This window comes from Cupressus sempervirens, chromosome 1 (genome assembly GCF_028749045.1).
Source record: "Cupressus sempervirens isolate cs-2001-9-10 chromosome 1, ASM2874904v1, whole genome shotgun sequence".
Lineage (NCBI taxonomy): Eukaryota > Viridiplantae > Streptophyta > Pinopsida > Cupressales > Cupressaceae > Cupressus > Cupressus sempervirens.
Window position 1 is genome coordinate 886958719 of NC_143118.1, and position 25437 is coordinate 886984155.

A 25437-nucleotide genomic window follows, 5' to 3' on the forward strand; every position below is an offset into this window, starting at 1 on the left:
AGGAAGGGGGAGATGAAGAAATGGCTCAGGAAGAAACTCCAGAGGTAGAGGCCGAGGTAATGGAGGACAAAGAAATGCTGCAGCAGAAAGCTCGGGAAGAGCAAATGGAGCAAGTAGCTAACAAAATACTTCAAGAGGAGGTAAGAAAAACTACAACTCAAATAGGAGTAATGTATAATACTACTACTATCATAAATATGGGCATTATGTAAGTGAATGTTGGAAGAAGCAAAATGATCAGTCAGGACAAGAAAATGTGGCTGATGTGAACGTGGGAAGTGGAAACAATGCCACTGCCTTCATCACATGTAATGTTGGTGAAGAAGGAAGCCCTGAGGTTTGGTACCTTGATAGTGGATGTAGCAACCACATGAGTGGTAATGAAACCTTGTTTTCATTCATTGACAAGAGTTTCAAATCTAAGATTTAAATGGGTAACAATGGAACCCTACCAAAAGTGGGCAAAGGATCTATTATGGTCCGCACCAAGCAAGGTGAGAAGAAGGAAATACAAAATGTGTATTTTGCCCCTAGTATGAAGCACAATCTGATGAGCATTGGTCAGCTCATTCAAAATGGATACAAAGTGTTGATGGAGAATGACACGTGTGTCATTCATGAAAAGGATGGGGCACTATATCAAGGCTGGTAGTCAAGGGCTGCAAATAGCAGTATGGCAGAGATTATGATGAGACATATGCCCTGGTTGCAAGAATGGAAACCATGCGTGCTGTCATATCAATTGCAGCTCAGCACAAATGGAAGGTATATCAAATGGATGTGAAGTTTGCCTTCCTAAATGTTGTATTGAAGGAAGAAGTATATGTGGAGCAGCCACCTGGTTATGAAGTTGCAGGTGAAGAACACAAAGTATATAGATTGAAGAGAGCTCTTTATGGCCTCAAGCAAGCTCCAAGGGCATGGTATAGTAGGATTGACTCATATTTGATAAGCAATCGCTTTAGCAAAAGCAATGGTGAGCCTACACTCTACATCAACGTAGCAAAGGGAAATATGTTGATTTTTGTCTTGTATGTAGATTATTTAATTTTTACTAGTAATGATAAGGCTCTAATTGGTGAGTTCAAAGAGACCATGAAAAATGAGTTTGACATGATAGACCTAGGTCTCTTGAAGTACTTTCTAGGCATAGAAGTAAAATAGATGCATGATGGCATCTTTATCTCTCAAGAAAAATATGCAATACAGATCTTGGAGAGATTCAAAATGTAGAATAGTAAGCTATCCCCCACACCAATAGCAATAGGTCTAAAGTTGAGCAAGAAAGACTCTAGCAAGAGAGTGGATCCAACACTATACAAGAGTATGGTTGGAAGTTTAATGTATTTGACTGCAACTCGGCCAGACTTGATGCATGCAATAAGTCTAATTTCTAGATTTATGGAAACACCAAGGGATTCCCATTAGCAAGTAGGAAAGAGGATCCTAAGGTATGTGAAAGGTACCAAGGGATTTGGAATTTTGTATACTGCAGCAAATGAATTCAAGTTGGTAGGTTATACAGATAGTGATTGGGCTAGAAGTATAGATGATAGGAAGAGTACTTTCGGATATGTATTCCACATGGGATCGGATGCAATTTCATGGGCATCCAAGAAGCAACCCATTATCGCTCAATCTATAGCAAAGGCTAAATATATAGCAGCAAATGCAACAATATGTCAGGCTATTTGGTTAAGGAGGATCTTGATAGATTTGAATGAAAGGCAAGGGGATGGAACCACAATTTATTGTGAAAACATCTCATCAATTGCATTGTCCAAGAATCTAGTCTTCCATGGTAGAAGCAAGCATATTGAGATCAGATATCACTTCATCAGAGAGTTGGTGGAGAATGGGGATATCAAGATGGAATTTTGAAAGTCTGAGTAGTAGCTAGCAGACATTTTCACAAAGCCATTAGGCATTGGAACTTTTGTACACCTAAGAGAGAGTCTTGGTGTAGTTGATTTGGATCAATAGTGATCCTTGTTTGTTTAGCTCAAGACAAAGGGGGAGTGTTGGAATGTTAAATACAATGGTCGTTTGTCCTTGGAGCCAAACGCCCACCTACCACCTAACAGACTCCAAAATAGATAGAAACAATAACTACAGTGGGTGAGATTTTGAAATCTAAAAAGAGGGGGAAAAATATGACAAAAGGAATGTTTCTACATTCATTTCACGGGTGTTCAACGATATTCAGCAGATCAGAAGTTTAGCAGCACAGGGTAGAGCAGAGAAGGAAGAAGGAAAGAAGTTTGTATCTACAGTTGCATGTGTCTCTTCCTCTGTTCATTCTGTAAGTTTTTTATTGTTGGATTTGTCCTATTGAAGCATTGATTTCTCTAGGCACCATTATATGCAGTCATTAGATCTGCAAGTTTAAAGTTTTGATATATTGAAGTTGTTCAAGTTTTAGGGTTATTTTAGGGTTTTCTGGTTGAAGCCGAATGCTCCTAGATTTTGTAATATCTTTAATCAAAGTTGAATAGAAAGCAAGTAGGAATACTTGAATCCATTTTTCTTCTTCTATTCATTGAATTTGAGAAGTTTGTTTAGAAGCTTCAAGCTTTGGCTCTCTAGTTTTAATGGTGAAAACATTCACGTTGAAATTTCTCTAAGTTAAAATTTTTCCAATTTGAGCCAAGCTCACTCGGCATCCATTGTTGCCAAGCATTGCCCTTTGTGTGCCAAGCTTACTCAACTTCTTCTTGTGCTGAGCTAACTTGGCACCTACTACCTGTCACTCAACACCTTCACGTGCCGAGAAAACTACCACTCGGCTCCTTAATGTGCTAAGCAAACTGGCACTCAGCAATAGTTAGTGCCGAGCGAAGTTTTTTTTTAAGTCATGATTTATTTCCCACACTTTCTTCTCTCTAAGCTTTGCTTCTTTACCAATTTTGTAGTTCTATTAGTTGTGGGGTACAATAGCTCTCAACAGGTTTCATCTAATTTGTTTCTAAAGAAGAAAAAATTTCATTTGCAAGAGTTTCTAGTTAAAAGCTTGGTTGTTTGAATGAAGTTTTTTGAGGAGGCAAGGTTTTACAAAATGGCAAGTTTCTTAAGAAAGATTAGTCTCAGAAGAACCAACATGAAAAAGAAATTGAAGATGAATTAATTTGATCAATGTCAGCTCCTTAAACTGCCTAGTCTTGTGAACGTCATTAAAATTCCTTCATTTCTTTTTGAAGTGTACATAGACAATTATGTACCTTAAAATGATTCCCCTTACACATAAGAGTAAAGTCTTGGCTGATATATCAAACCTTATTGATGACCTCTTTAGCAACTGTAGGGTTAGCAATGCAAAACAAGAGGGTTATGCATCAAGTAAAGTTTTTGGAAAGAATTTGAAATGGGGAATCCAATCAAGATCAAGAACTCCATGCACTACAAGGGAGAGAAATCAATTCAACCATTCACAAAATAATTTTGATAGTAGTGTTAAAGAATTGAAAGGATTGGAAAATGCATCAGCCAACCATGAAATTATTCCTAGCTCTCAAGTAGCATATATGAATATTGATCTTAGAGACAAAAATGAGGTCTATTGAACTCGTCCTTTGTGTGTTTTATCATTTGGGTTTCCATTAATTTTTATGATAGTTCTTGTAGTAGTGTTAATTGTCTGATTGCCAGAAGTTAACGTAGGGCTAATAGGGTTGTATATATTTACAATTGGATGATTGTGAACATAAAATTCATAAATAATACATGATTCTTAATACTTTTTTTGATAAACTATGATGTGGGTTTTCATGTTGTCTATCACAAGCAACTAATTATCTCAATGTCATGACAAGGCCTTACATGCATTCCTCCTTGGTCCATGATCAAGCCATGCCACGTCACATAGAAGATGAGAGCTCTTTCAATGGACTGGATCATTGAGGTATTTATTCATATCTAAATTGTAGATGATGATGACATTTTTTTTTCACTGTCAAATTGGAATTTTTATAAACTGATCATACTTGACTGTCTTATTATGTACAGCTACATTTGAGGTTTGGACTTGCACCCAAGGTTCTATTCTTGGAAATCAATATTGTGGATAGATATTTTTCAAATCAAATACTAAGGTCTTTCTTCTTATTTGAATTGCAACTTTGATCACATTCTTTTTTTCATTTTCCACTTTGGAATTTTTATATAGTGACCTTACTTGATTGTCTTGCTATGTACAACTGCATTTGGCATTTGGACTTGCACCCAAGATTTTGTTCTTGACAATCAATATTCTTGATAGATATCTTTCAAATCAAATAGTGAATTCAAATTCATTGCTACTTGTTGGATTCACTACTCTGCTCTTGGCCTCCAAACATGAGGAGAATTGTTCTTGTGTTCCAGTCATTCAAAATTTCTTAGACATAACAAACAATTCTTACACAAGAGCTAATGTTCTGCAAATGGTTTGTTAATGCTTCTCAATCTGTCAAATTTGAAGAAAATAAGAAAATCGCCCATGACTTCCTAAGTTTAGTGTTGATTGGCTCATGATTACAGGAAAAATCAATTCTCAAAATCTTGAATTTTTTATTTGTGTTCCAACTCCTTATGGCTTCATGGAGGAATTTCTTGAGGTAGTTGGATTTGACAAGGATGTAAGTCTTAAGAATTATTTTCAAGAAAAGATTTATCTTCTCACATTCAATATAATATAACATGAGGCATAAATGAGATAGATTTGATCAAATTGAGATAAAGAAAGGTCCATGATGACATATAAGAAAGTAAAACCAAAGAGTGAACACCAAGAAATGAAGAGATGCCCCAGTTTGACTAAGTTTGATCAAGAAGGTAAAGCATCAAAATTGGGTCAAATCAAGAAGAAAGTTAAACTAAAATGAAGTGGAACGAAAGAAAAGATAGGTGTAGAGATTAGAAATGAGGAAAAAATGATGAATGCCACAATAAGATTTAGAGATTAAGCCTCAAAAAGTCAACTAATTACGTAGAAGAAGGAATAAATTTTAAACCACATTTTTTACTAGCAAGATGAACCTAAATTTTGATTTTGATCCTAAAAATGGGTCTAGGACATCAAAATTAGGTAAAAAATCTATATAAGGGGTTCAAAAGGGTGGATAGATGTGATGATAAGATTAACCCTTTTGATGATAGGAAAATAAAAGAAGATGAGATGACAAGGTAAAAAGAGATGAAGACATGATCGAGAAGAATCAAGAGGATTAACACAATTGACCAACACATCCATGGAAGATCAAGAATACTCTCTTGAAAATAAAATACAAAGCTAAGATAAAATAAAACCCTAAAATGCAAGCCAATATGACAAGGTGCAATTGAAAGGGTTATATAAGTAGGTCCTAGTCTTTATCATCGAGCCTTATTAGGGACATCACAAGATTATGCAATCATTAGTAGCATAACTAAGGGGATATGAATATGATCTATATTAAATAGGTATATAGGAAATCAACTTATGCATCAAAGATAGAAAGGTCAAGATGATATTGTAGTTAGATTCCCTAGGTTTAGTATAGAAAGATTATGCTTGCATTGAGACACAAAATGTTGGGATGGCCATAAGCACCCACTTGTGAAAAATAGACAAGGATGATATGTTGAAGATCTTAAGTGCCAAGTGGGACAAGAAAGATGCTCAAGACACCTAAAATCGACAAGGTATACCCACAAGAAGAAATCAAAAGAAAACATGCTCTATGCCCCTAGTCCTCTAGTCCATGACATCCTCGAGAGACTATTAAAGAGGGAACACTAAAAAATGAAATCATCATAGACATGGCACAAAGAAAATAAGCCCACAAGTCTCAACCAATTTTAGTTTAAGTGTGTGTGTGAAAGTCGCATGACTATCTCTTTAGGACTCAAGTAGGCCAATGAGAAGTATTGTAACATCCTAGACTATAACTAAAGTATATGATAAGTGTTGAGAAACACTTGATGTCAAGGATAAATGTTTTAAAAAATTATTGAAGAGTTTCCAAAGAAACCTAATGCAACTAAGAGACCTAGTAAGCATAGACAATTTGTGCCCCTAGACGTAGACAAGAGTCAACTCAAATCTAGGCAAGGCAAATCAATGTGAGATCAATGGTTTAGAGCATTGTTCGTAAACAAATTGGTTCTTTTTAATTCAACTCTCAAATGCCCAAACTCAAAAGAACAATCAGATACCAACAATTGGATAATCTATCTTCAAGTTGATAGATTTCCTCTGAATTGAAAGGTACAGCTCCCTTATCAAATGATATTCAATGAATTTATTTGTTCCTAAACTAATTGGGTATGTTCTTAACCAGAGAAAAAAAGAGGAAAACCAAGCCAACCCTAGATAGAACTAACTCAGGAAAATTTTAGCTCCTAAACCTAGCCAGTACCAAGAACCCACAATTCTTATGACTCCTCGACATTGGTAATGCAATGATGTTGTTAATTATGCAGATGCAATGACATGAAATGAAAATGGAGATTAACATATTAATCCCTAAAACAAGAACAAATGACAGTGCTCTGATCTATCACCCATTCACCATTTAGCTCAGAATGTAAGAAAGTGCTCAAGACTAATTATAACAATACTCTGATTGAAAGTAATCAAAAAAAGTGATGCTTAAATACTTTGGTTCATAACAAAACCTTTCTTATCTTAAACACAACAAACATAATACTTGGATAACATTTTCTCACAATCTCTGCCAAATCTATTACAAAAATTCATCATTAATCTCCAGTGCATAATCAAAATACAAAAATTAAAATGCCTTCCTCCCTCTACTCCAGCTATCCTACCTTCTTCCAAAAAGAAGAAGAACCCCCAATCCCTCTCAAAATTAACCATAAATACTATCCTTGTAGCAACTATTCAGTTTCTCCGTCGGTGACTTTTCAGTTACTAAAACTAACCTTTTAATTTCTTACTTATGACTTCTCATATTTATATCTATTTCCTTTTACCATCATAATGCATAATTTTTTCAATTTCTTTCTTTATATAATTCTCACCTTCAACATCTAAAGCACTGGTTGCTTCATCGAGTACTAAAACTACTAGGCTTCTTAAAATAGCTCTAGCAATAGATATGCATTGTTTTTGTCCCCCAGTAAGACAAGCATTAATGAAGCCCAGGTGACAAATATCTTCCTTTGAACATCTTATACAAATGAGCTGAAAAGTAGCCAACAAATAAACCCGTGAAAACACACAAAGCAGGCTAGAGTGACTAGGAGGCCTGAACACATCTCTATGGACTAATTTCCATCTTGTTTCTTCTTGGGCTTCATCCTATATCTTCAGTTGGTCATATTTTGAAATGTCCCTATACCAAGTTTTCATCATGATCATTGCCACCATGCCAGGAGGGAACAACACAATCATCAATGAATTAATTATGGAGAACCAACGGATCTGATCATCTGACATTAGCAGATATGTATTTCATCCAGATGCCCATTTCACAGGGTTATCCTCGAAAGTGATATCATAACTAAAGATGAAATCTTTACCTTCCTCTACCTCCTATGGAGCGTTAAAACTTAAAACATAGCACTTAGTATTTTCCTTGTAGGTTATCAAATGTGGATTCTCAGGCTCCCAAAGCTGCTCATATTCATGTTTTACACTGAAAGGTGTAACTTCAAAACTAACAATAAGTGTAGTATTAGTCTCTACATCTTTGTGGTACTTTGCTTCAAAGTTCAAATGGTTGTGGATAAAATACTTTTCTTCTGTACTCTCTACATAGCTTTCTTTAAAGCCAACACGGAAGCCATGTTCATAGGAATATGTTGGGGTTCCATCCCTCCTTTTCCTGGGTACTACGGTAGGAAGATTATTGAGAATTATTCGCACACGATACTCATCATCTATTTTTTCCTTGAAATTCTTCATAGAATCCAACTTTTTTGCAGACATAATTGTGCAGCTTGTTCTCTCTCATCCCAAACATGTGCGAAAATTTCTTAATGTGATCCCCATGAAGAACTTCTCCCAAATTTTTAGTACTTTTGACGATCTCCTTTGGCTCCAAATAATAGTAATCATAAGGAAGTTGTGTCTTAGTTAAGGCTAGCTTGTCCACTTTTACCTACGGCTCATCACCCTCGATGTGAAGATAGACATTATCCATATCAATTGTTGGCACACCTGGCATTTTATTCTTGCAATCTTTGCATATTTCCAATGGTTGTGTATATCAACTAGTATATTTTGAATCATACCCTCATGACCTTCTCTTTGGTAGAGAATGAACAAATAACTTCTCCTTGCGAAAAATAAGCAAATAGCTTCTCCTTGCGGAAAATAAGCATGGGAGGGTATTTTCTGCCAAAGCAATATTGATTGGACACTTGTGATATGTCATAATGGCTCTAATATTTTAAGTTGATAATGATAGCCGAATCATGTGATTGAGAGCCAATTTGATGCTTTATGCTTCTCTTATCTAATGCTCTATTTAAACTTTTAATGATCTAGAGATTAGACATCATTTGTAACCCGAAGCCTTTAACATGAGACTAGTCTAGAGCTATTAAATGGGTATATAATAGAAGAATTTCCCCTCCATATCTGTTGTGAAAATAGTCCATACACTTTTTTAGTTGGATGCGCAATATCTTAGAACACTATGCACTTGTATCATTGCAATACAAATCCTTTTGATTTGTCATTCCACATTGTACTTGTACATTAAACAATTCTAATCCAAAGTTCTTTTTTTGTATTTTGGATTTACCTAGCAATGACTTGTCGTGTCACTGGCTTTTCAAATAACTAACCCATCCTTGATTGTGTTGTCAAGTTCTTGGGACCGCGGTGATTCTACGACGAATGTAAAATCCCTTAGTAGTCTTATCAACCTCTTGTTTATTCTCTGCATTATTGATGGTGAAATTCTTCCCAGTTCGTGCATTTTTGTCTATAATTTTGTTCTTGATTATAGTGTTTTCTCCAATTCTTATAGCAACTCCACCTTCTGCAAGAAGTGATCTTCTTTCATTATCTGTTTCATAGTAATCTACACCAAGCATTACCATATCCCTTAAAGAAACACCAAATTCTATGCGAGATTGGAGACCAATGTTTGAGTGTTCAACAAAACATCTTTTCAAGAAACAACCATGAGAAACAATTGAATCCATGATCTTAGACTGCTCAACTTTGTTTGGTGGCATACTCCGAGGTGTTGTATAAATAGGATTTTCTACATCATAGAAGCTAAACTTCGATGGTTGTGCAGTGAGAGCAAGATTTGCTCTTTTTCTGAGGTAGGAATAATTTCTAAGCCAAAGTCATTTGTAGTAGGAAAGCGCTATCTTAGAAGATTCAAGAGGATATCCTCTTTAAATACATAGACACCCATTTCTGCAATATAAGGCTTTTCCTTTGCACCTTCTAGTGATAAGCCCAAAATAGTTGTGTCCACACCTATAGCTTGAAGGTCCTTTCCTTTTGGCTTCTCAAAGTAGAGGACTCGACCATTATCATCTATCTTTATCAACCCAAAATCAAATGCATGACTATCATCCATAGAGATGCATGAAATGGTAATATCTACACCGCTACTTCTATGATTTTGAACAAAGTCCATATAATCCATACGGTATAAGTGATCTCCAGATAGGATCAGGACATCTTCAATTTTCTTATTTCTTGCATCCTAAAAAAGCCAATGAAACTAATGCACAACATTTGTCATACCTTGAAACAAATTTCTTTTCTTTTCTCTAGGTCTTTGAGTAGCAACCAAGGCCTTTCATATTATACTTATTACTTATGAAACAAAATATTCCATAGAAATTCCTCAACAAAGCCATCCCCAAAGTTTACTCCATTGCCAAAGTTGTGTGCCCTTGCAAGGTGTCGATTGAGAGAAGCTGAATTAAATTGAGTAAGAATGTAAACTTTGTTGATTCAAATATCGATACAATTACTCATTGGTACATCAATTAAATAGTATGCACCCCCAATAGGAACCTTTCAAACACAATCATATTTTTCACATGTTGGATGTTGCTGGGCTTCAATTTCAACTTCAAGATGATATTGGGAATCTTCATCTTTCTCTCAAACTCGGGTCTACATGATGAATTTAGCTTTATTGTATAATGAGATAGACCATTGTGGAAAACATGGAAAGTGATTCTTCATCCCAATTCTAATTCCAGTTCCAATTCTGCTTCTTTTAGTATATTCAATCAAACAATTTTGAAGGCTAACTCAATTGTTTCTTTTTTTCTAAGTCAAATTATGAACATGAAGCTGAAGAAGCATAATAAATCATATCAAACTAAATCTATAATTATGAACCAAGGCAATGAACTCTGAATTGTGGAATAGGAACTTTCACATCTGTATTAGAACTTTCATCTTTGTCCTTCATATAAACATTATTAATCAAACTAGAAACAAGTTTGGGAAATTCTTTACGAGAGGCAACTTTAAAAGTTTTTTAAATGGTGTACTGAAAGTGTACCTACAAGCACAAAGTGAGATATTGATAAACATAAGTCCAAGGGTCTCAAGTGGTGTCTATTTGCAAGTTGTCACCACTTGGCATGATTGACTAGCTCTTAAACAAGATCACATCATTTTGTCCCAATGTCTACAAAGGTATATGACATGATGGATTAGCAAGCTAATAGATATGAAGAGATGGATATAAAAGGAGTATGAAGGGAGTGAAAATGATCCTCAATGACTAGCTCCTCAAGAGTACCCAAGCCAGGGAAAGGGTAAAATAGCCATATGAAGTGGGTTTTGGACACGCTAAGAAATCCATGAAAGGAGATAGCATGTAGGATAAATAGTTAAAGCCAATAAGAGAGAACATATATGATAACCAGTGGAAGCCAATAAGTGTGAAAACATATGGGCTAAGAAATGGAAGCCAATAAGCAAGATATCATAGAGGATAAGTAGTGGAAGTTAATAAGATAGATAACATATGAGATAAGAAATGGAATCCAATAAGAGAGATAACATATGTGATAAGTAGTGAAAGCCAATAAGAAAGATAACATGAAATTGTGTAATATAGAAGATTAGACATGTCAAGATAACATGAAATTGTCTAATATAGAAGAGTAGACATGTCAAGAGGCCTGTGACAAGCATATTTTTATTTGTGTGATCAATACCAAGGGACCAACTATGAGTACAAATAGGATAGTGATAGGATAGAATAAAAAGGATAAATTTAATTTATGGAGGCTATGAAATAAGAAAGGCCATGAGAATGAAGCAATATATAAGATAAATAATGGTCAATGATAGCTCAACTTTGTCAAGATCAAAGTAGAAAGATGGAAGAACTATGCATGATTCGAAATTGCCACATTTTTATCATGGTACTTGCCCAAGGTGCCACAACAAGTTGTTTTCACCACAGTAAGGATTTATTTATCTTTACTTTTTCTACTAAGGCACCTATTTACTAGGTTTTCACCAAGGCACTTTTTCATTTTTTTCATTTTCTGATTTTTAGATAGAATAGATAGTGCTCCTATCGGAAGGATAAGTCATGATAAGCCAAGACCATAGAAAGGTATCCTCAAAGATACTGATAGGGTGATGGCAAGGAGATGATAGTAGTGAGAGTATATGGGGGATAAGAGTTCATACCTTAGAAGATGAGAAGGAGTATGGATAGTAGGTAAGTGTATGTGTGAAAAGATTTCATAAGGGTAGGTGAAAAAGTGGGCAAGATCAAAATTGACACACACCTTGAAGGGTGATGGAATGATGTAGGATTCATGGAGGAAATAAATTTGGGTTTTGATATATGAGATGGTAGGATACTTTTAGAAGAAGATGGAGTGGAAGGCTTTGGAAGCTTTTGAGGAATATTTTTAGAATAAGATGGAGTAGAATCCTTGAAAGCTTGAATTTCAAATTTGATTTGTTTTTAATATCCAAATCTTTCAAAAGGAACTTAGGAATCCATATAGCTTTTGATTCTTCATTTCCTTTGGATTCTTTAGGACATATTTATTTAATGATGGACTTAGGAACCCATATTTTATTTTATTTCACTCTTTGGTAGTGGACCTTTATGGCCTCTTAAATTTTTCTTTCTTTCTTTTCATTCACATGTCAATTAGATAGGACATAGTGATCTTCAAATTTCAATGGATTCTTGTGTTTGTTCTTAAGTTGTACATCCAAATCACTTTTGAAAGACTTGGGAATTATGGATGGGTAAGGATGATATGATTTTTTTAGATGAGAAAGTAGATGGATATTTTTCAAGGATGAGAATCTTTATTGATCTTGAGGTATGACAAGAGATCATATAGGAGTGGAAGTAGGAGATGGAGGAGCATAAGGCATCAATAAGGAAGGAAGGTTTTAAAGCTTTACTTAGATGGATAAGGACCAATGATACATTTTTGAAGATGTGAAGGGATAGTGAGTAGTGATATCAACATATTTAGAGTGAGCAACATGAACAAGGCCATCAATAGACTCATGAGAAGCTTTGATAGGAAACACCTTTGGTAGGAGTATTTGAAGCTGTATTATGTTTTTGAAGTGAGTATGGAGCAGTAGAAAAAGAGGGTGAGGAGATACTTTGATCTTGAAAATTTTCTTTGCATAGCATAGGCAAAGTGATTTTCTCACAATTTTCAATAAGCTTGATGGAAGTAGTAGAATTGGTATTGTCATCATACTGAGGAGGTGGATAAGACATAGGATATGGAAAGGTGACATCTTGAAGGAGATGAAATAGTGTTTGATCTTGATCTTTCCTGACATTTATATCTTCATCTTTTTGAGAGTCCTCTTGACATTGAGCCACTTGTAAGGACAAGGGAGAATGTGAGGTTTGCATGATAGGATATTGAAGAGATAACATAGGACTACTTGAAGTGGGAATAGTAGACATATCATTGCATGAAGGTTGATTATCTTTACTCTTAGTAGAAATTAAAATATTTGCATCCAAGTGAAGATTAGCTTGAGTTTCTTTTAAAGGTATCCCTTGAGGGTACACATAGCTAGTGTGGAAAGTATTAGGTTCTTTGTTAGATGGATGCATGTTGGGAAGCTTTAAAGTTTTAGAAAGTTCATGCATGTTAGAAGAAGTGGAGGTGTCAAAGGAATCACTACTAGATATAGGTTCATCAATATGATCTTCCTCAACATAATCATCCTCACCACATGAATCTATAGAATTTTTAATGCCAACCACCAAGTTTCATTAATAAGATCTTAAATTTTATGTTTTAATGCCATGCAATCTGAAGTACTATGTTTATTATATCGATGATAAGTGCAATAGACATCCAAGATGGGTTTCCATATGAGATATACTTATGCAATGTGATGAGCTTATTATGAAGGAACATTTGCAAGATGACATCATAAGAATCTTTAAAGGGAGTAAAAGTCCTCTCAAAAGTATTCCTAGGTTCTTTGTGTTGTTTTTTAAGTGCATAGGATGTTTCCATGTCTTCATCAATGTCCTTGTCAAAGATAGGTCCATCATGAAAGCCACAAAAAATGTATATCATAAAATGTGGACACGCTCTCACAAATCCTTATTCCCAAATAATTCCATGGAGAGAGAGACTTGAGAGGTAGCTTATAGGTTCCTATCTATGATATGCAAGAGCTATGAGATGGTAGCTCTCAAATGAACCTAGATTAAGAAAAATGTTGCAAGGTGCACCACATAATGGAATATTCAAGATAAGCTAACACAAATGAATGTATTAAAAATCCTCCTACTTAAGTTATGGAGCTAATCTAGAGCATAAAAGAAAGGTTAAGCTAAGAATGCCATGATACAAATATCCAAGAATCAATAATGGATGCAATGAAAAATGTAGGATCTAAACTAAATAAAATTCAAGATGCAAGATAATCTAACACGAATGAATTTACTAAAAATCCTCCTTCTTAAGCTATGTGAGCTAATCTAGAGCATAAAATGAAGGCTAAGCTAAGAAGTCCATGATGCAAGCATGAGAATGAAAATTTAAGAATCCTCCAAGTTATTCAAAGCTCCAAAGTCACCTAGAAATCTTGTAGCATAATGTTAGTACAAAACCATAAGGTTTAGAGAATGATGAGAGATCCCTCACTTTTAAAGAGAAATGGACAATTGAGGTTATGAGGCAAAAGAGGTCAAATCAAGGATGGAGAATGTATCTTGAGTGATCCATGCACACAAGAATCTCACTTAAGCAAGATCAACAGTTGACTCTAAGAGGAAAAATATGTGTGGAGGAGAATTAAAGTTATTTTGAAAATAGAAGATTCCTCTCACATAGAAAATTTTGTATTCACGCGTAGACAAAATCTATTTCCTCTTTTTTTTTTATAATATGAACAATGTTTTTTTATGTGTACACTTAGGCTAAGTGGGTCTTGGGAATTTTATTTAATTAAAAGGGAGAGAGTTCTTCTAATTAAATAAAAGACTTAGGAGAAAGTGGTCAAACCATAGGTTGTAATTGGCTAAATAACAAAGTGATGATTTAATCAAGAATAAGAGATGGATAAGTTAAGAAAAAATTCTAGAAAGGGGGCTCATAGTCTAGATGACCTTTTTTGGGTGATTACAATATTAAATATACCCATTAAAATTATCTTAGTATAAACACTATATTTGTTCAATTTAAATAGAACAACAAATTATATCATGCCATTTTGTATAGAAGTCAAATATAAAAGAATATCATATTTGAATGGTAGTTAGGGCACAAAGAAAATCAATTTTTAAAAATCCCTGATGGAGGTATGTATATAGTTGAGATAGCTCTCACAAATGCTTGCAAGGAATTCTACAATAGGAGATCAAATAATGGCACCATAATGACAGTGAAAAAGATGAAAAAAATTCACGTGACATGGTGGATTCAATTTTTTTTTAAACATCATATTCCCAAATATGCATGGTGAATACATGAGATTCTCAAAATTCAAAAGAAAAGGCCCTTTCTCATTCTTAGAAATCCTTGAAGTTTTTGCATAATTCTTTATAGAAAAATAAAGATGAATGTCATAGAGATTTTGTGCAAAAGGAATAGCACATGTGAAGGCAATATGATTTTAGAAGAGATGAATACAAAATGTGCAAGAAAGTTTCACTTACACAAACCCTCAAGAAGTCCATAAAAGAGCATGTTAAACATGAGACATCCAACATGAGAAAATTAGAGGGTCTATGAAAGAACCTTTATCTTGAGAAACTCTCACCAAATTCCATATACCATCAAGGGGAAATGAAGGAGGTCCAAAGTATTTATGCATATATAGAAACAACATGAATATGTTCAAGATAAAAAATCTGCAATCAGTAGTAGCCAACATGGGTGAACATCTAGAGGTGTTGATTTGACATCACATTGATTGAAAACAACATATGGAGAAGATTCTAGAGGAAGCAAGTGGTTGGTAAAAATGTGTTTGACCTTTGGCACATAATTCTATGAATTGGTGTGATAGTATAAAAGTGTTGTAGAGCATAACATATTGTCTTATGGTGGTTAAATCTAAGTGGGATGTTTGAATTTCATATTAGAAACACATTTAGGGTTTGATTAAGGTGATGATGATGGGAAACTAGTATATACATGTGAAGGATAAATAGTTTGTTGTTGGTCATAGTCGAGAAAAGTGTGGTTAATAAGTCTAAGGTATGATCCATCTAGGAAGAAGTTAAGATTGTTGAGAAATGAGTTTGATATATAGTGGATTTGATTAGACAAAGGTAGTGTTGTTGCATAGATCATTCTTTCTATGGTTCCCTAATAGTTACAAGAAACAAAATACCTTAAAAGAGTGGATCCTAACAAGTCATTGTTGTAAATCCTTTAACAATGTATCACTTTAGCTAGTGTTCAAAGTCCTTTAATAAGGATACCTTTAATAAGGTAAATATCCTAACATCACTAGAGGTAAATAACCTAACAGGAATAGGGTGACACATAATAGTGTCTTTGTAGCTCCTAACAAAGCTTACTTCAAAAAAGTACACAATTTGTGGGTACTAATCCCCATGACTCTTTTAAATCCAAGTTGGGTTTCCTTGATACCAAGATTCGTATGTCAACCTTGTGGATTTTTTCATGTGATGGATTCTTTTATGTGTTACTATTAAGTTGTTAATCTATTAAAGTTTTAAAAGGCTTAAAATGTGATTATTTGGTTGATTAACAATTCACCCTCCTCCCCCTCCCCTCCCCTCAGTAGTTTGATCCCTTAATACTAGCACAATATTCCTTATACCTATAACAATATTTTTTATCCTTTAAATATAAGATTTGATAAGCTCATTCTCTTGCATTCTTGTACTCTCTAACTTTTGTTTCCAATTATGCAACTTTTCTTGCTTTATATATTTATCTTCTAAATACAATATTTCCAACTTAATCTAAACTGCATGAGCTGGAACTAATTCTTTAAACACAGTGGACTCAAATTTAGATAAGGAACTAATCAAGGCTTCCCTAGAAATCATGTTGCATGTAAATGATTTCTTCTCCTCATCTATAGATGAAGACATTCCATTCTCTTTAATTATGTTCTCTTGATTCTATCTTTATTTGTTTTCATTTTTTCTTCTAGTTTCCATAGTTATCACCATCATATTTAAGATTGTCCTTCCAATATACTATTCTAGATATCTTTATGCTATTAAGCTTCCTTCTCAAATGAGACTAGATGTTTTGTTACCAATTGTTAGCAATCATAGTCCACACCTCATAAATGAGAGGAGGGTGAGTAAGTTGTGTGAAATAATTATAAATTCCAAACTTCTTTTACAAATAGTTCCAACCTCAGATCTTTGTTCTTGAGGAAAAATATATTAAAGGAAAAACCTTGGTGGGTATGATACCCACAAGATCACACACTAATATGGAAATGTTCCTTTTAGAAAACTTGAACTTGTTAGGAGTTGATACAATATTAAATATATTTATCTTTGTTAAAGGATTGAATACCTATTAAAAGGTTCCAACCCCATTAAGAGTTGATGAGAATGAAAGGATCACTGTCAGAGCATAATTCTTGAAGAGAGAAGGTTAAATCCACCTCCAAGAAGACTCATTACCTAAGATGTGAATGTTAAAGCCAACTTCAAGGATTTACAAATCCAAATAATAAACTAACTAATGAAAACACACTTGTCTTAAAATTTTCAATGAACCATGTGCTAGGAATGATACAAAATTCACTCATACCTATAACTAAAGCATCTGACAACCCTTCATCTCTTCTCTGATATGTAACATCAAGGCTCACACACATAGTTTTATTCCATACATTACAATCAAGGAAACAATTTCCTTTATACAAGTTACATCCAAGCATTTAGGTCATCCTATTGGGACTTCCCTAGTGCATGAATAAATAAATAGAACCATGCTAAGATGCATATGGTACCTTTTACATTTATAAAATAATTACATAAATCAAACTACACACCATGATCCATAGTCAATGCTCACCACATTAATCAACATGCTACATCATCATGTCAGCTTTAAATATAATAATACATACACCACACACTAGAAATCAACACAACATGATCCAAATGATCCACAAATCATGAAACATGTGTCAATCCATGTCTTCTACCATGCATTAAGCTTGCAAACCTTTAGTCCATCTTGCCATCATGGTGTACCCAAAATACAACAATTGCCTCTACCATAACTCTCTATCACTCCCTATAACTAGTCTTCACCAACATAATTATAGTTCACTCAAACCAACACATAAAGAGATACAACCATAGATATAAGATCTACACTCATCCTGCAATACATATCCAAGCTCACATACTTAGGAATGCTACACACTATCCTAACTATATTGATCAATAACCCACTATATAAAGAATCTAAGTATGTCTAACTTCATTCTAAAGCTCCATAACATATATTGACATCAATGAAAAAATATATGACCAAATTAACATGTCAACAAAAATTCAAACTCAAAAATCTTAGCAATATCCCCTATTCCTTACACACATATTTATTTGTGTGATCAGTCAGTATGGAGGTCAGACAACACTTTATAAATTCCCACAATTTCAACATTAGAGGTATATTTTATTATGGGTGGTTGAAGTGGTGTGTATTCTATATAGAGTACAAAGTAAAGAGGCAACATGGAAGTAGTTTCCCCTTTGACTTTGACATAGTGCAACTCAAGAGAATCCCCAAAGGAGATGTCCTAGCCCCCAACAAATAACCACACAGTGGAAATACAACACAAGATACACAATCGAATACCAAATGCAACTCTTTATTCATAAAATAACTGATTATATGCAATGTGTCAGGTTGTAAGGCCTTCCTAGTTATGGCCAAATACAAAGCAAGTAATATCAGTTGTGCAAGATCCCTCAAGATCTAATCCCAATACTAGCTAATCTAGATCCACACTCTGGTAGAAACCTCCAAGGAAGATCTAAACTTGTTCTCACAAGCCCATCAAGAAATCTCCTTTTTTCCCAAGCCTCGGCTACTAGCCCTTCTCAAACTACAACCAAGATCCAAGTGTAAATTGCCTCACATTCGACACTCTATCCACATACTTAGGAAAACTTTTCTCTTCAGCTACTCCACGCTGAACTCAGGATTCACTCCCCCTTGAATGAATTCCTAAAGGATCCACAAGACCCCCTACTTATACCCAACTAACCCACAAGTTGGCCTAGCCCAATACAAATTAAAATAAACCCTTACATTAAATATATACATAAGACACAAGTTGGCTGCAACACTCATTATAATACCTACAACCCAAATTAAATGCCAAAAGGTTAGCTCATAGACAACTCAGGCAACACAGAAAACCAAGACATGATTGAGTGTCAAAAGCCACCACCAAGCATCAACAGATCCTCAAGTATAAGTGAGCCCCTTCATTGACCAAGCCACTTGGTCAACACAACAACCGAACTAGCCAAACTCCCTAGTATATGTTGAGTTCCTCCTTTGGTGACTGAGTCCCTTTAATGACCAAGCTACTCGGTCAACACTGCAACCAAGCATCATCGAGCTCCCAATGCATGTCGAGTGCCTCTTCTTTGACTGAGTCATACTCCAAGTACTCTCCAAAGAAACTACTAAGCATTCCTCCAAGACCTCCAAAATAGTCATTGAGTAAACCCAAGATGCTCCTACATTAGACTTTATGAATCAATAAATGGATTTCAAAGGGCCAATGACAAGGGAGAGGTTGATAAATGATTTTTTTCTACTGATCCTTTTTTTCTCAATATTATTTGGGTATTATTGGGTGTTGAATATACAATATCAAGGTTTCGATGGTGAACCTATATATATATATATATATATATATATATATATATATATACATATATATAATGTAAAACTTTTATGTACTTGAGGTTTTAATTTTAGAACAAGTGATAAGGTTAAGTGAGCTATGGAGCATTATATGTATCCAAAATGGAGGGTGGGACTAGAAGAAATTTTGGAATGTGTAATTCCAAGATGAGGGCTTGTAGTTTGGCATCAAAACTTGATCAACATGCCTAAGGTACTTCCTCTGGTGCACCCTTTCCTTTTCCAAAGAGGTATAGGAAATAGCCTAGAAAGGAAGCAAGAGACCAAGAAGGCACGAGCCTTAGTAGTAGATTTTTTGGTATGTCTAGAAGCTTGAAATAGTAATAGGACTACCCAAAAGTTAGATGAACCCATCCCTATTTTGACTAAACATAACTAGGGCCTAGGAGTATATGGAGTGGTAGAGGAGGGACAAAAGACAAAATGCATGAGTTTGGGATCATAGACAAGGCAACTAAACTCGTTATACAAATTGTAGGGGAGGTGTTCATAAAAAAGGTCATAGGGGTTTTTATATGACCCACATACGGCATGTTCGAGTGTGTGGTGAATTTGATAAAGGCAAGATTTGTCCATTCTAAAGAGACCAACACTATTGTGAGATGCTCCTCCTGTCAAACTCGTCTTGGTCTTGGATGTTTGGTGGAATATGGTCACTTGGTGAGGTATCAAGTGGTGGTATTGTTGATGATAGGAGTGGTTCATCTCCTTTCCATCTCTCTCCCCACCCTTTTTCTTGAAATTTATCGAGTTCTTTTGTCAATGTTTTGTCAAAATTTTGTATAGCACAATGATGTGTATGGTCATGCAATATTTTCCCATTGCTCTGAATTTCTTTTGGGGTGATGTACAATTATAATCTCAGTAGAGGTGTTGAAATTGTATTATGTGTGTCCACCCAATAAGTTGTCTAGTGTACCGTGGTCTTCTACCAGGTGATAGTTTTTTTTGTTTCTAATAGTAGTGAATATGTCAATTTTTGGGGCGATGTTTAGGCAATAATGAAATCCAAAATATATTGTAATACATTATTTTATATATAATAATGAAATAACTTTTTATTGACAAAAAAAGAATTTTTCTTCAACAATGTAATTAAATATTAAAAAAATCTCCTAGAAACATTTGAAAATATATTATTGTATTTGTCGTAGGCAATATACTATTGTATTCACTCTTTCCAAAATCTAATTAATTTCACCAATCATAAGAAATTATTTTTAAGTATCTCAAATATTTCTAAAGTTTTTAAATTTATTTATAAGTTTTATATACTGTAAAAAAACAAATGATTGGCTAAATTCTTTTGGTGTTATAGGAGCCTTTTTTTTAGAGGGTTCTCCATATTCCAAATTTTTGGCTAATTTATAGATTATATTATTTAAATATATTTTATCATATGATTATTTAAAGATAATTATATTTTTAGTTTATTTTGTAAACACGTTACATCCATTATATGAAAATGGTTCAAAAAATAAATAAAAAGGTCACAAGAATTATTTTTAAAATGCACTTTAGATTTTTTGATTAAGGGAGAAGCTATATTTTTTTAAAAAATTAAATTAATTTACTTTTTTTTTTCTAATTGATTTTTTTTTTTGGGTCGGTAATATTGACTTTTTTTTAATTAACTAAGTAGATTTACAATGAAATGGCCAGATAGAACCAAGGCCTCATCAAACCCTTACCTAACACCTTTACCCCCATTTACAAACTCCATTACTAAACAAAGTTTCTTAAAAGCTTCTACCTCATGATATAGGAGGATCTTACATACCAAAAAATAAATTAAAAAAATTACACTTTACTAACCATGGAAATCCATCACCATCTACTAAACCCTCTTTTCACCTTGACCAGTGCCATCCTTAATTGTTTTTCTAGCACTTGGGCTCCTTCCTTCACATGTTACTATCCTGACTCACTCCCATTACAAAAAACATCTATGCTGATCAAAGGTCGATCATGGTTGTTGCCTCATTCTTCATTTCCTCTGTCATCTACACCCGCTATGTTTCTCCATCCATTATTTTCTTAACCAATTACTTCACACACCAAAATTTACCATTTTTCTAATTGACCTTTCATGCCTATTCAATATACTTAGTAAAGATTATAATACCATTGCTAGAGTATATTATCATTTAATAACATTTTATGAAATTTACAAAACATAAAGTTCAACTTCTTATAAACAAATATATAAACATTAAGTTCAAATGTATAAACAATTTATAATTATGAGCTCTTTTACTTTCTACAATAATTTCCTAACTATACATTCAACTAAATTAAATTTATTAAAAATATATAACAAAATTAAAACTTATATTCCATAAAGTCAAAAAAAATACAATTAACTATAGAGGCAAATACCACACCACTATGTGGCACTTGTTTTAGATAGGATTCAATATTGACACACTCCACTTTGGTATAATAAATAGAGTAAATAATTTGATCTTAGGTTCTCGTCTTTCTTTTTCTATAAAGGTCAAATTTGAAGAGTTCATTAAGGAGCAATATCATACTTTCTTATCATATGGGGAAAAAGAAAACATGGGTAAAGACCAATAGTTGTATATTCATCCCAAATTCATGAACTTTTTCTTCAAACAAAGTAGAGATACAATGTAGAATTTCAATAATTTTCACTAATAAAGAGGAGTTATTTTTAAATTTGATAGCAGTCAATCCCTAGAATCTTGTCTTTTCAACAAATAAAACATAGGTAAAGATCAATAGTAATGAAGTCATCCCAAATGATGAACTTTTCTTCTAACAAAGTAGAGATCTAAATTAGAATTTCAAATACTTTAGACATAGTTTCTAAATTTGATAATAGACAATTTCTAGAATCTTATCCATTTAACACCACTCTTTACTTCTTGAACTAATTATCATCCTCCATTTTATACAAATTCTAAAATACATTATCAAATTTATATTCCCAATATTATTTAGAAACTTTAAACTAAGTTTCTTGAACTAATTATCACCCTCCATTTTCTTCAAATTCCAAAATACATTATTAAATATATATTCCCAATATTAGTTAGTAACTTTAAACTAAGTTTAGTCAACATGACATTTCACTTAGAATTTTTTTAAATTATTTACGTAGTTTATTATTACTAACTTTTAAAACTTTTTTTAAAATGCCTATATTTATTGTGTAGACTTTAAATAAAAATATATTTAAATTAAATTATAAATAATTATTTTTTCATAAAAACGAAACTCAATTTTTTTAATAATTCCTATATTCTAGATTCCTTGCATTTTATTGGTCTTAATCTTTACATAAATGGTCGTAGATTATATGACCGTTGAGAATTTAAAAAATAATAGCCGTTGAAGAGCAAAGAAAGGCCAATGAACAAAGTTATTTCTTAGCCAATCACTAACTTTTTATACCCTTGTTGTTCGTTGATTTCGGAAGCCTAGGTAGACCTCTTTTCTATCTGAGCTTTGTTTATAACCAGAACTTCTTCACCAGTTTTGCACTTCCATCAGTAGTGAGGTACAACAGCTCCTCAACAGGTTTCATCGAATTTGTTTCTGAGGAAGAAAAAAAATTCACTTGCAGGAGTTTCCAGTTAAAGGTTGGTTGTTTGAATGATTTTTTTTGAAGAGGCAAGTTTTTACAAAACAACAGCAAGTTTCTTAAGCAAGATTGACAACCCAAGAACCAGCAGGGAAAAGAATTCGAAAGCTGATTAATCTGATAACTGACAGCTCCTTGAGCTGCTTGGCCTGTGGATGTCATTAAAATTCCTTCATTGCATTTCAAGGGGTACAGAGACAATTATGTCTCTTACAATGACGCCCTTTACACATAAGAGGAAAGCCTTGGCAGATATATCAAACCTAATTGATGACTTCTCTGGCAAATGTAGGGTTAGCAGTGCAAAACAAGAGGGTTCTGCATCAAGTAAAGATTTTGGAAAGAATTTGAAATGGGGAATCAAATCAAGATCAAGAATTCCATGCACTGCAAGGGAGAGAAATCAATTCAACCATTCAAGGAAGAATTTTGATAGTAGTGGTAAAGAATTGAAAGGATTGGAAAATGCATCAGCCAACCATGAAATTGTTCCCAGCTCTCAAGCAACATATATGAATATTGATTTCAGAGACAAAAATGAGGTCCGCGGAACCTGTGCTTTGTGTATTTTGTCATTTGGGTTTCCATTAATTGTTATGATAGCTCTTCTAGCAGTATTATACAAACATCTTAATTGTCAGATTGGTAGAAGTTGACGTAGGTTTAATAGGGTTATGGATCTTTACAATTAGATGATTGTGAACATAAATTTCATAAACAATAAAAGATTCTTGATTATTTGTGTTGATAAACTGTGATGTGGGTTTTCATTCACAAGCAACTAATTATCTTAATGCCATAACAGGGCCTTACATGCATTCCTCCTCAATCCTTGATCAAGCCATGCCACGTCACACAGAAGATGAGAGCTCTTTTAGTGGACTGGATCATTGAGGTCTTTCTTCTTATCTGAATTGCAGATCTGATCACTTCTTTTTTTTTTTCACTTTCCAGGTTGGAATTTTTTATATACTTGACCATACCTGATTGTCTTGCTGTGTACAGCTGCATTTGGCATTTGGACTTGCACCCAAGATTTTGTTCTTGACAATCAATATTCTTGATAGATATCTTTCAAATCAAATAGTGAATTCAAATTCATTGCTACTTGTTGGATTCACTGCTCTGCTCTTGGCCGCCAAACATGAGGAGAATTGTGCTTGTGTTCCACTCATTCAAGATTTCTTAGACATAACAAACAAATCTTACACAAGAGCTGATGTTCTGCAAATGGTATGTCAATGCTTCTCAATCTGTCAAATCTGAAGAAAATAAGCAAATAACCTATGACTTCCTAAGTTTAGTGTTGATTGGCTCATGATTACAGGAAAAATCAATTCTCGACACCTTGAAATTTGTCATTGCTGTTCCAACTCCTTATGTCTTCATGGAGGAATTTCTTGGGGCAGCTGGATCTGACGAGGATGTAAGTCTTGTGTATTCTTGTCCAGGAAAGATTCATCTTCTCACATTCAATATAATATATTTCTCATTGAATTCTCTTGTGGTTTATTTAGTTGGAAATGGTGTCCTCCTTTCTCATGGAACTATGCATGCTGGAAGGTGTTATGCTGAAGAAACCACCATCGATGGTAGCAGCTGCAACACTATATACTGCCCAACGCATCCTTAGAAGGGTTCCATCATGGAATACTACTATGGAGTTCAAGACTTCATATACTGAAGATCAGCTTATGTAAGTGCCATTTTGATAACAACTTCTTCTGCTTATATTGTTTAAGCTGAGTTTTCCTCTTTTATTTTTTCAGCATTATCATGTTGTTGTCCAGAGAATGTGCCAAGTTGATGGTGGAACTTCACAAGAAAGGAGGAGAAGGTTGGCTAACCTCTGTTCACCAGAAATACTCCTCAATATTCAGCCATGCAGCAAAGATGGAACCTGCTGTTTTTATTGGAAAAGTATCATCATACCACAGTCCTGCTTTGTAACCTTAATGTTAAAATAATTATCACAGCTTGGGAGTAAAAGCGAACCCCCCCAATTTTCAAATTCAGCAATGCAGCATAACGTTTTTATTAAAAGTAAAACTGAGTGTAAGATTCCGACATCATAAATGATAAAGATTGTATTAGAACAGATTTCAACCTACAGACCTTAGCTCTTAGCTGAAGAGAATCTAAAAAGATTGTATTGAAACAGATTTCGACCTACAGACCTTAGCTCTTAGCTGAAGAGGATCTAAACCTCCTCCAAAGATAATCTGAAATGCTGTCTAAAATATTGCCACAGCCAACCATCAGCAAACAATGCAGCACTGACTTTTATCTAACATTTCTAATGATTAAGGTCCGATTTTCACAACGGTTAACTTACAGAGCTTCAGATCACATCTTTAAAAACATCTGTAAATGCTCAACAACTGTTTTTACATAACGGTTTTTTTTTTTAAAGAGCTGCAGGTGAAATCTAAAAGCAGCTCTCTAAAAGATGCATAATGGTTAAGGAAGGAAACTAAACCTTCATAATTTCAGAG

General features: G+C 34.0%; 1 protein-coding gene and 2 pseudogenes across 1 annotated transcript; 1 reads left to right on the top strand and 2 right to left on the bottom strand.

Annotated features, from left to right (window-relative positions):
* Window positions 1–6937: 6937 nt before the first annotated feature.
* On the bottom strand, window positions 6938–8220 carry LOC149580674 (transmembrane 9 superfamily member 7 pseudogene; annotated as a pseudogene).
* A 539-nt stretch (window positions 8221–8759) lies between these two features.
* LOC149580675 (glucose-1-phosphate adenylyltransferase large subunit 1, chloroplastic/amyloplastic-like) lies at window positions 8760–23104 on the bottom strand (annotated as a pseudogene).
* Window positions 23105–23157: 53 nt separating this feature from the next.
* On the top strand, window positions 23158–24931 carry LOC149580676 (G2/mitotic-specific cyclin-2-like). The gene is made up of 6 exons (XM_089805437.1): window positions 23158–23556; window positions 23748–23837; window positions 23948–24175; window positions 24270–24368; window positions 24460–24638; window positions 24733–24931. Exons 1-6 carry the CDS (start codon window positions 23158–23160, stop codon window positions 24890–24892), a joined length of 1155 nt encoding a protein of 384 aa, XP_089661563.1. The 3' UTR covers window positions 24893–24931.
* Window positions 24932–25437: the final 506 nt, after the last annotated feature.

Coding starts and splice junctions, on each gene's coding strand:
- LOC149580676 (XM_089805437.1), top strand. CDS start 23,158: ATGACGCCCTTTACACATAAGAGGAAAGCCTTGGCAGATATATCAAAC. Junction 23,557..23,747: donor TTATGATAGCTCTTCTAGCA/GTATTATACAAA, acceptor ATGCCATAACAG/GGCCTTACATGCATTCCTCC. Junction 24,176..24,269: donor GAGCTGATGTTCTGCAAATG/GTATGTCAATGC, acceptor TCATGATTACAG/GAAAAATCAATTCTCGACAC.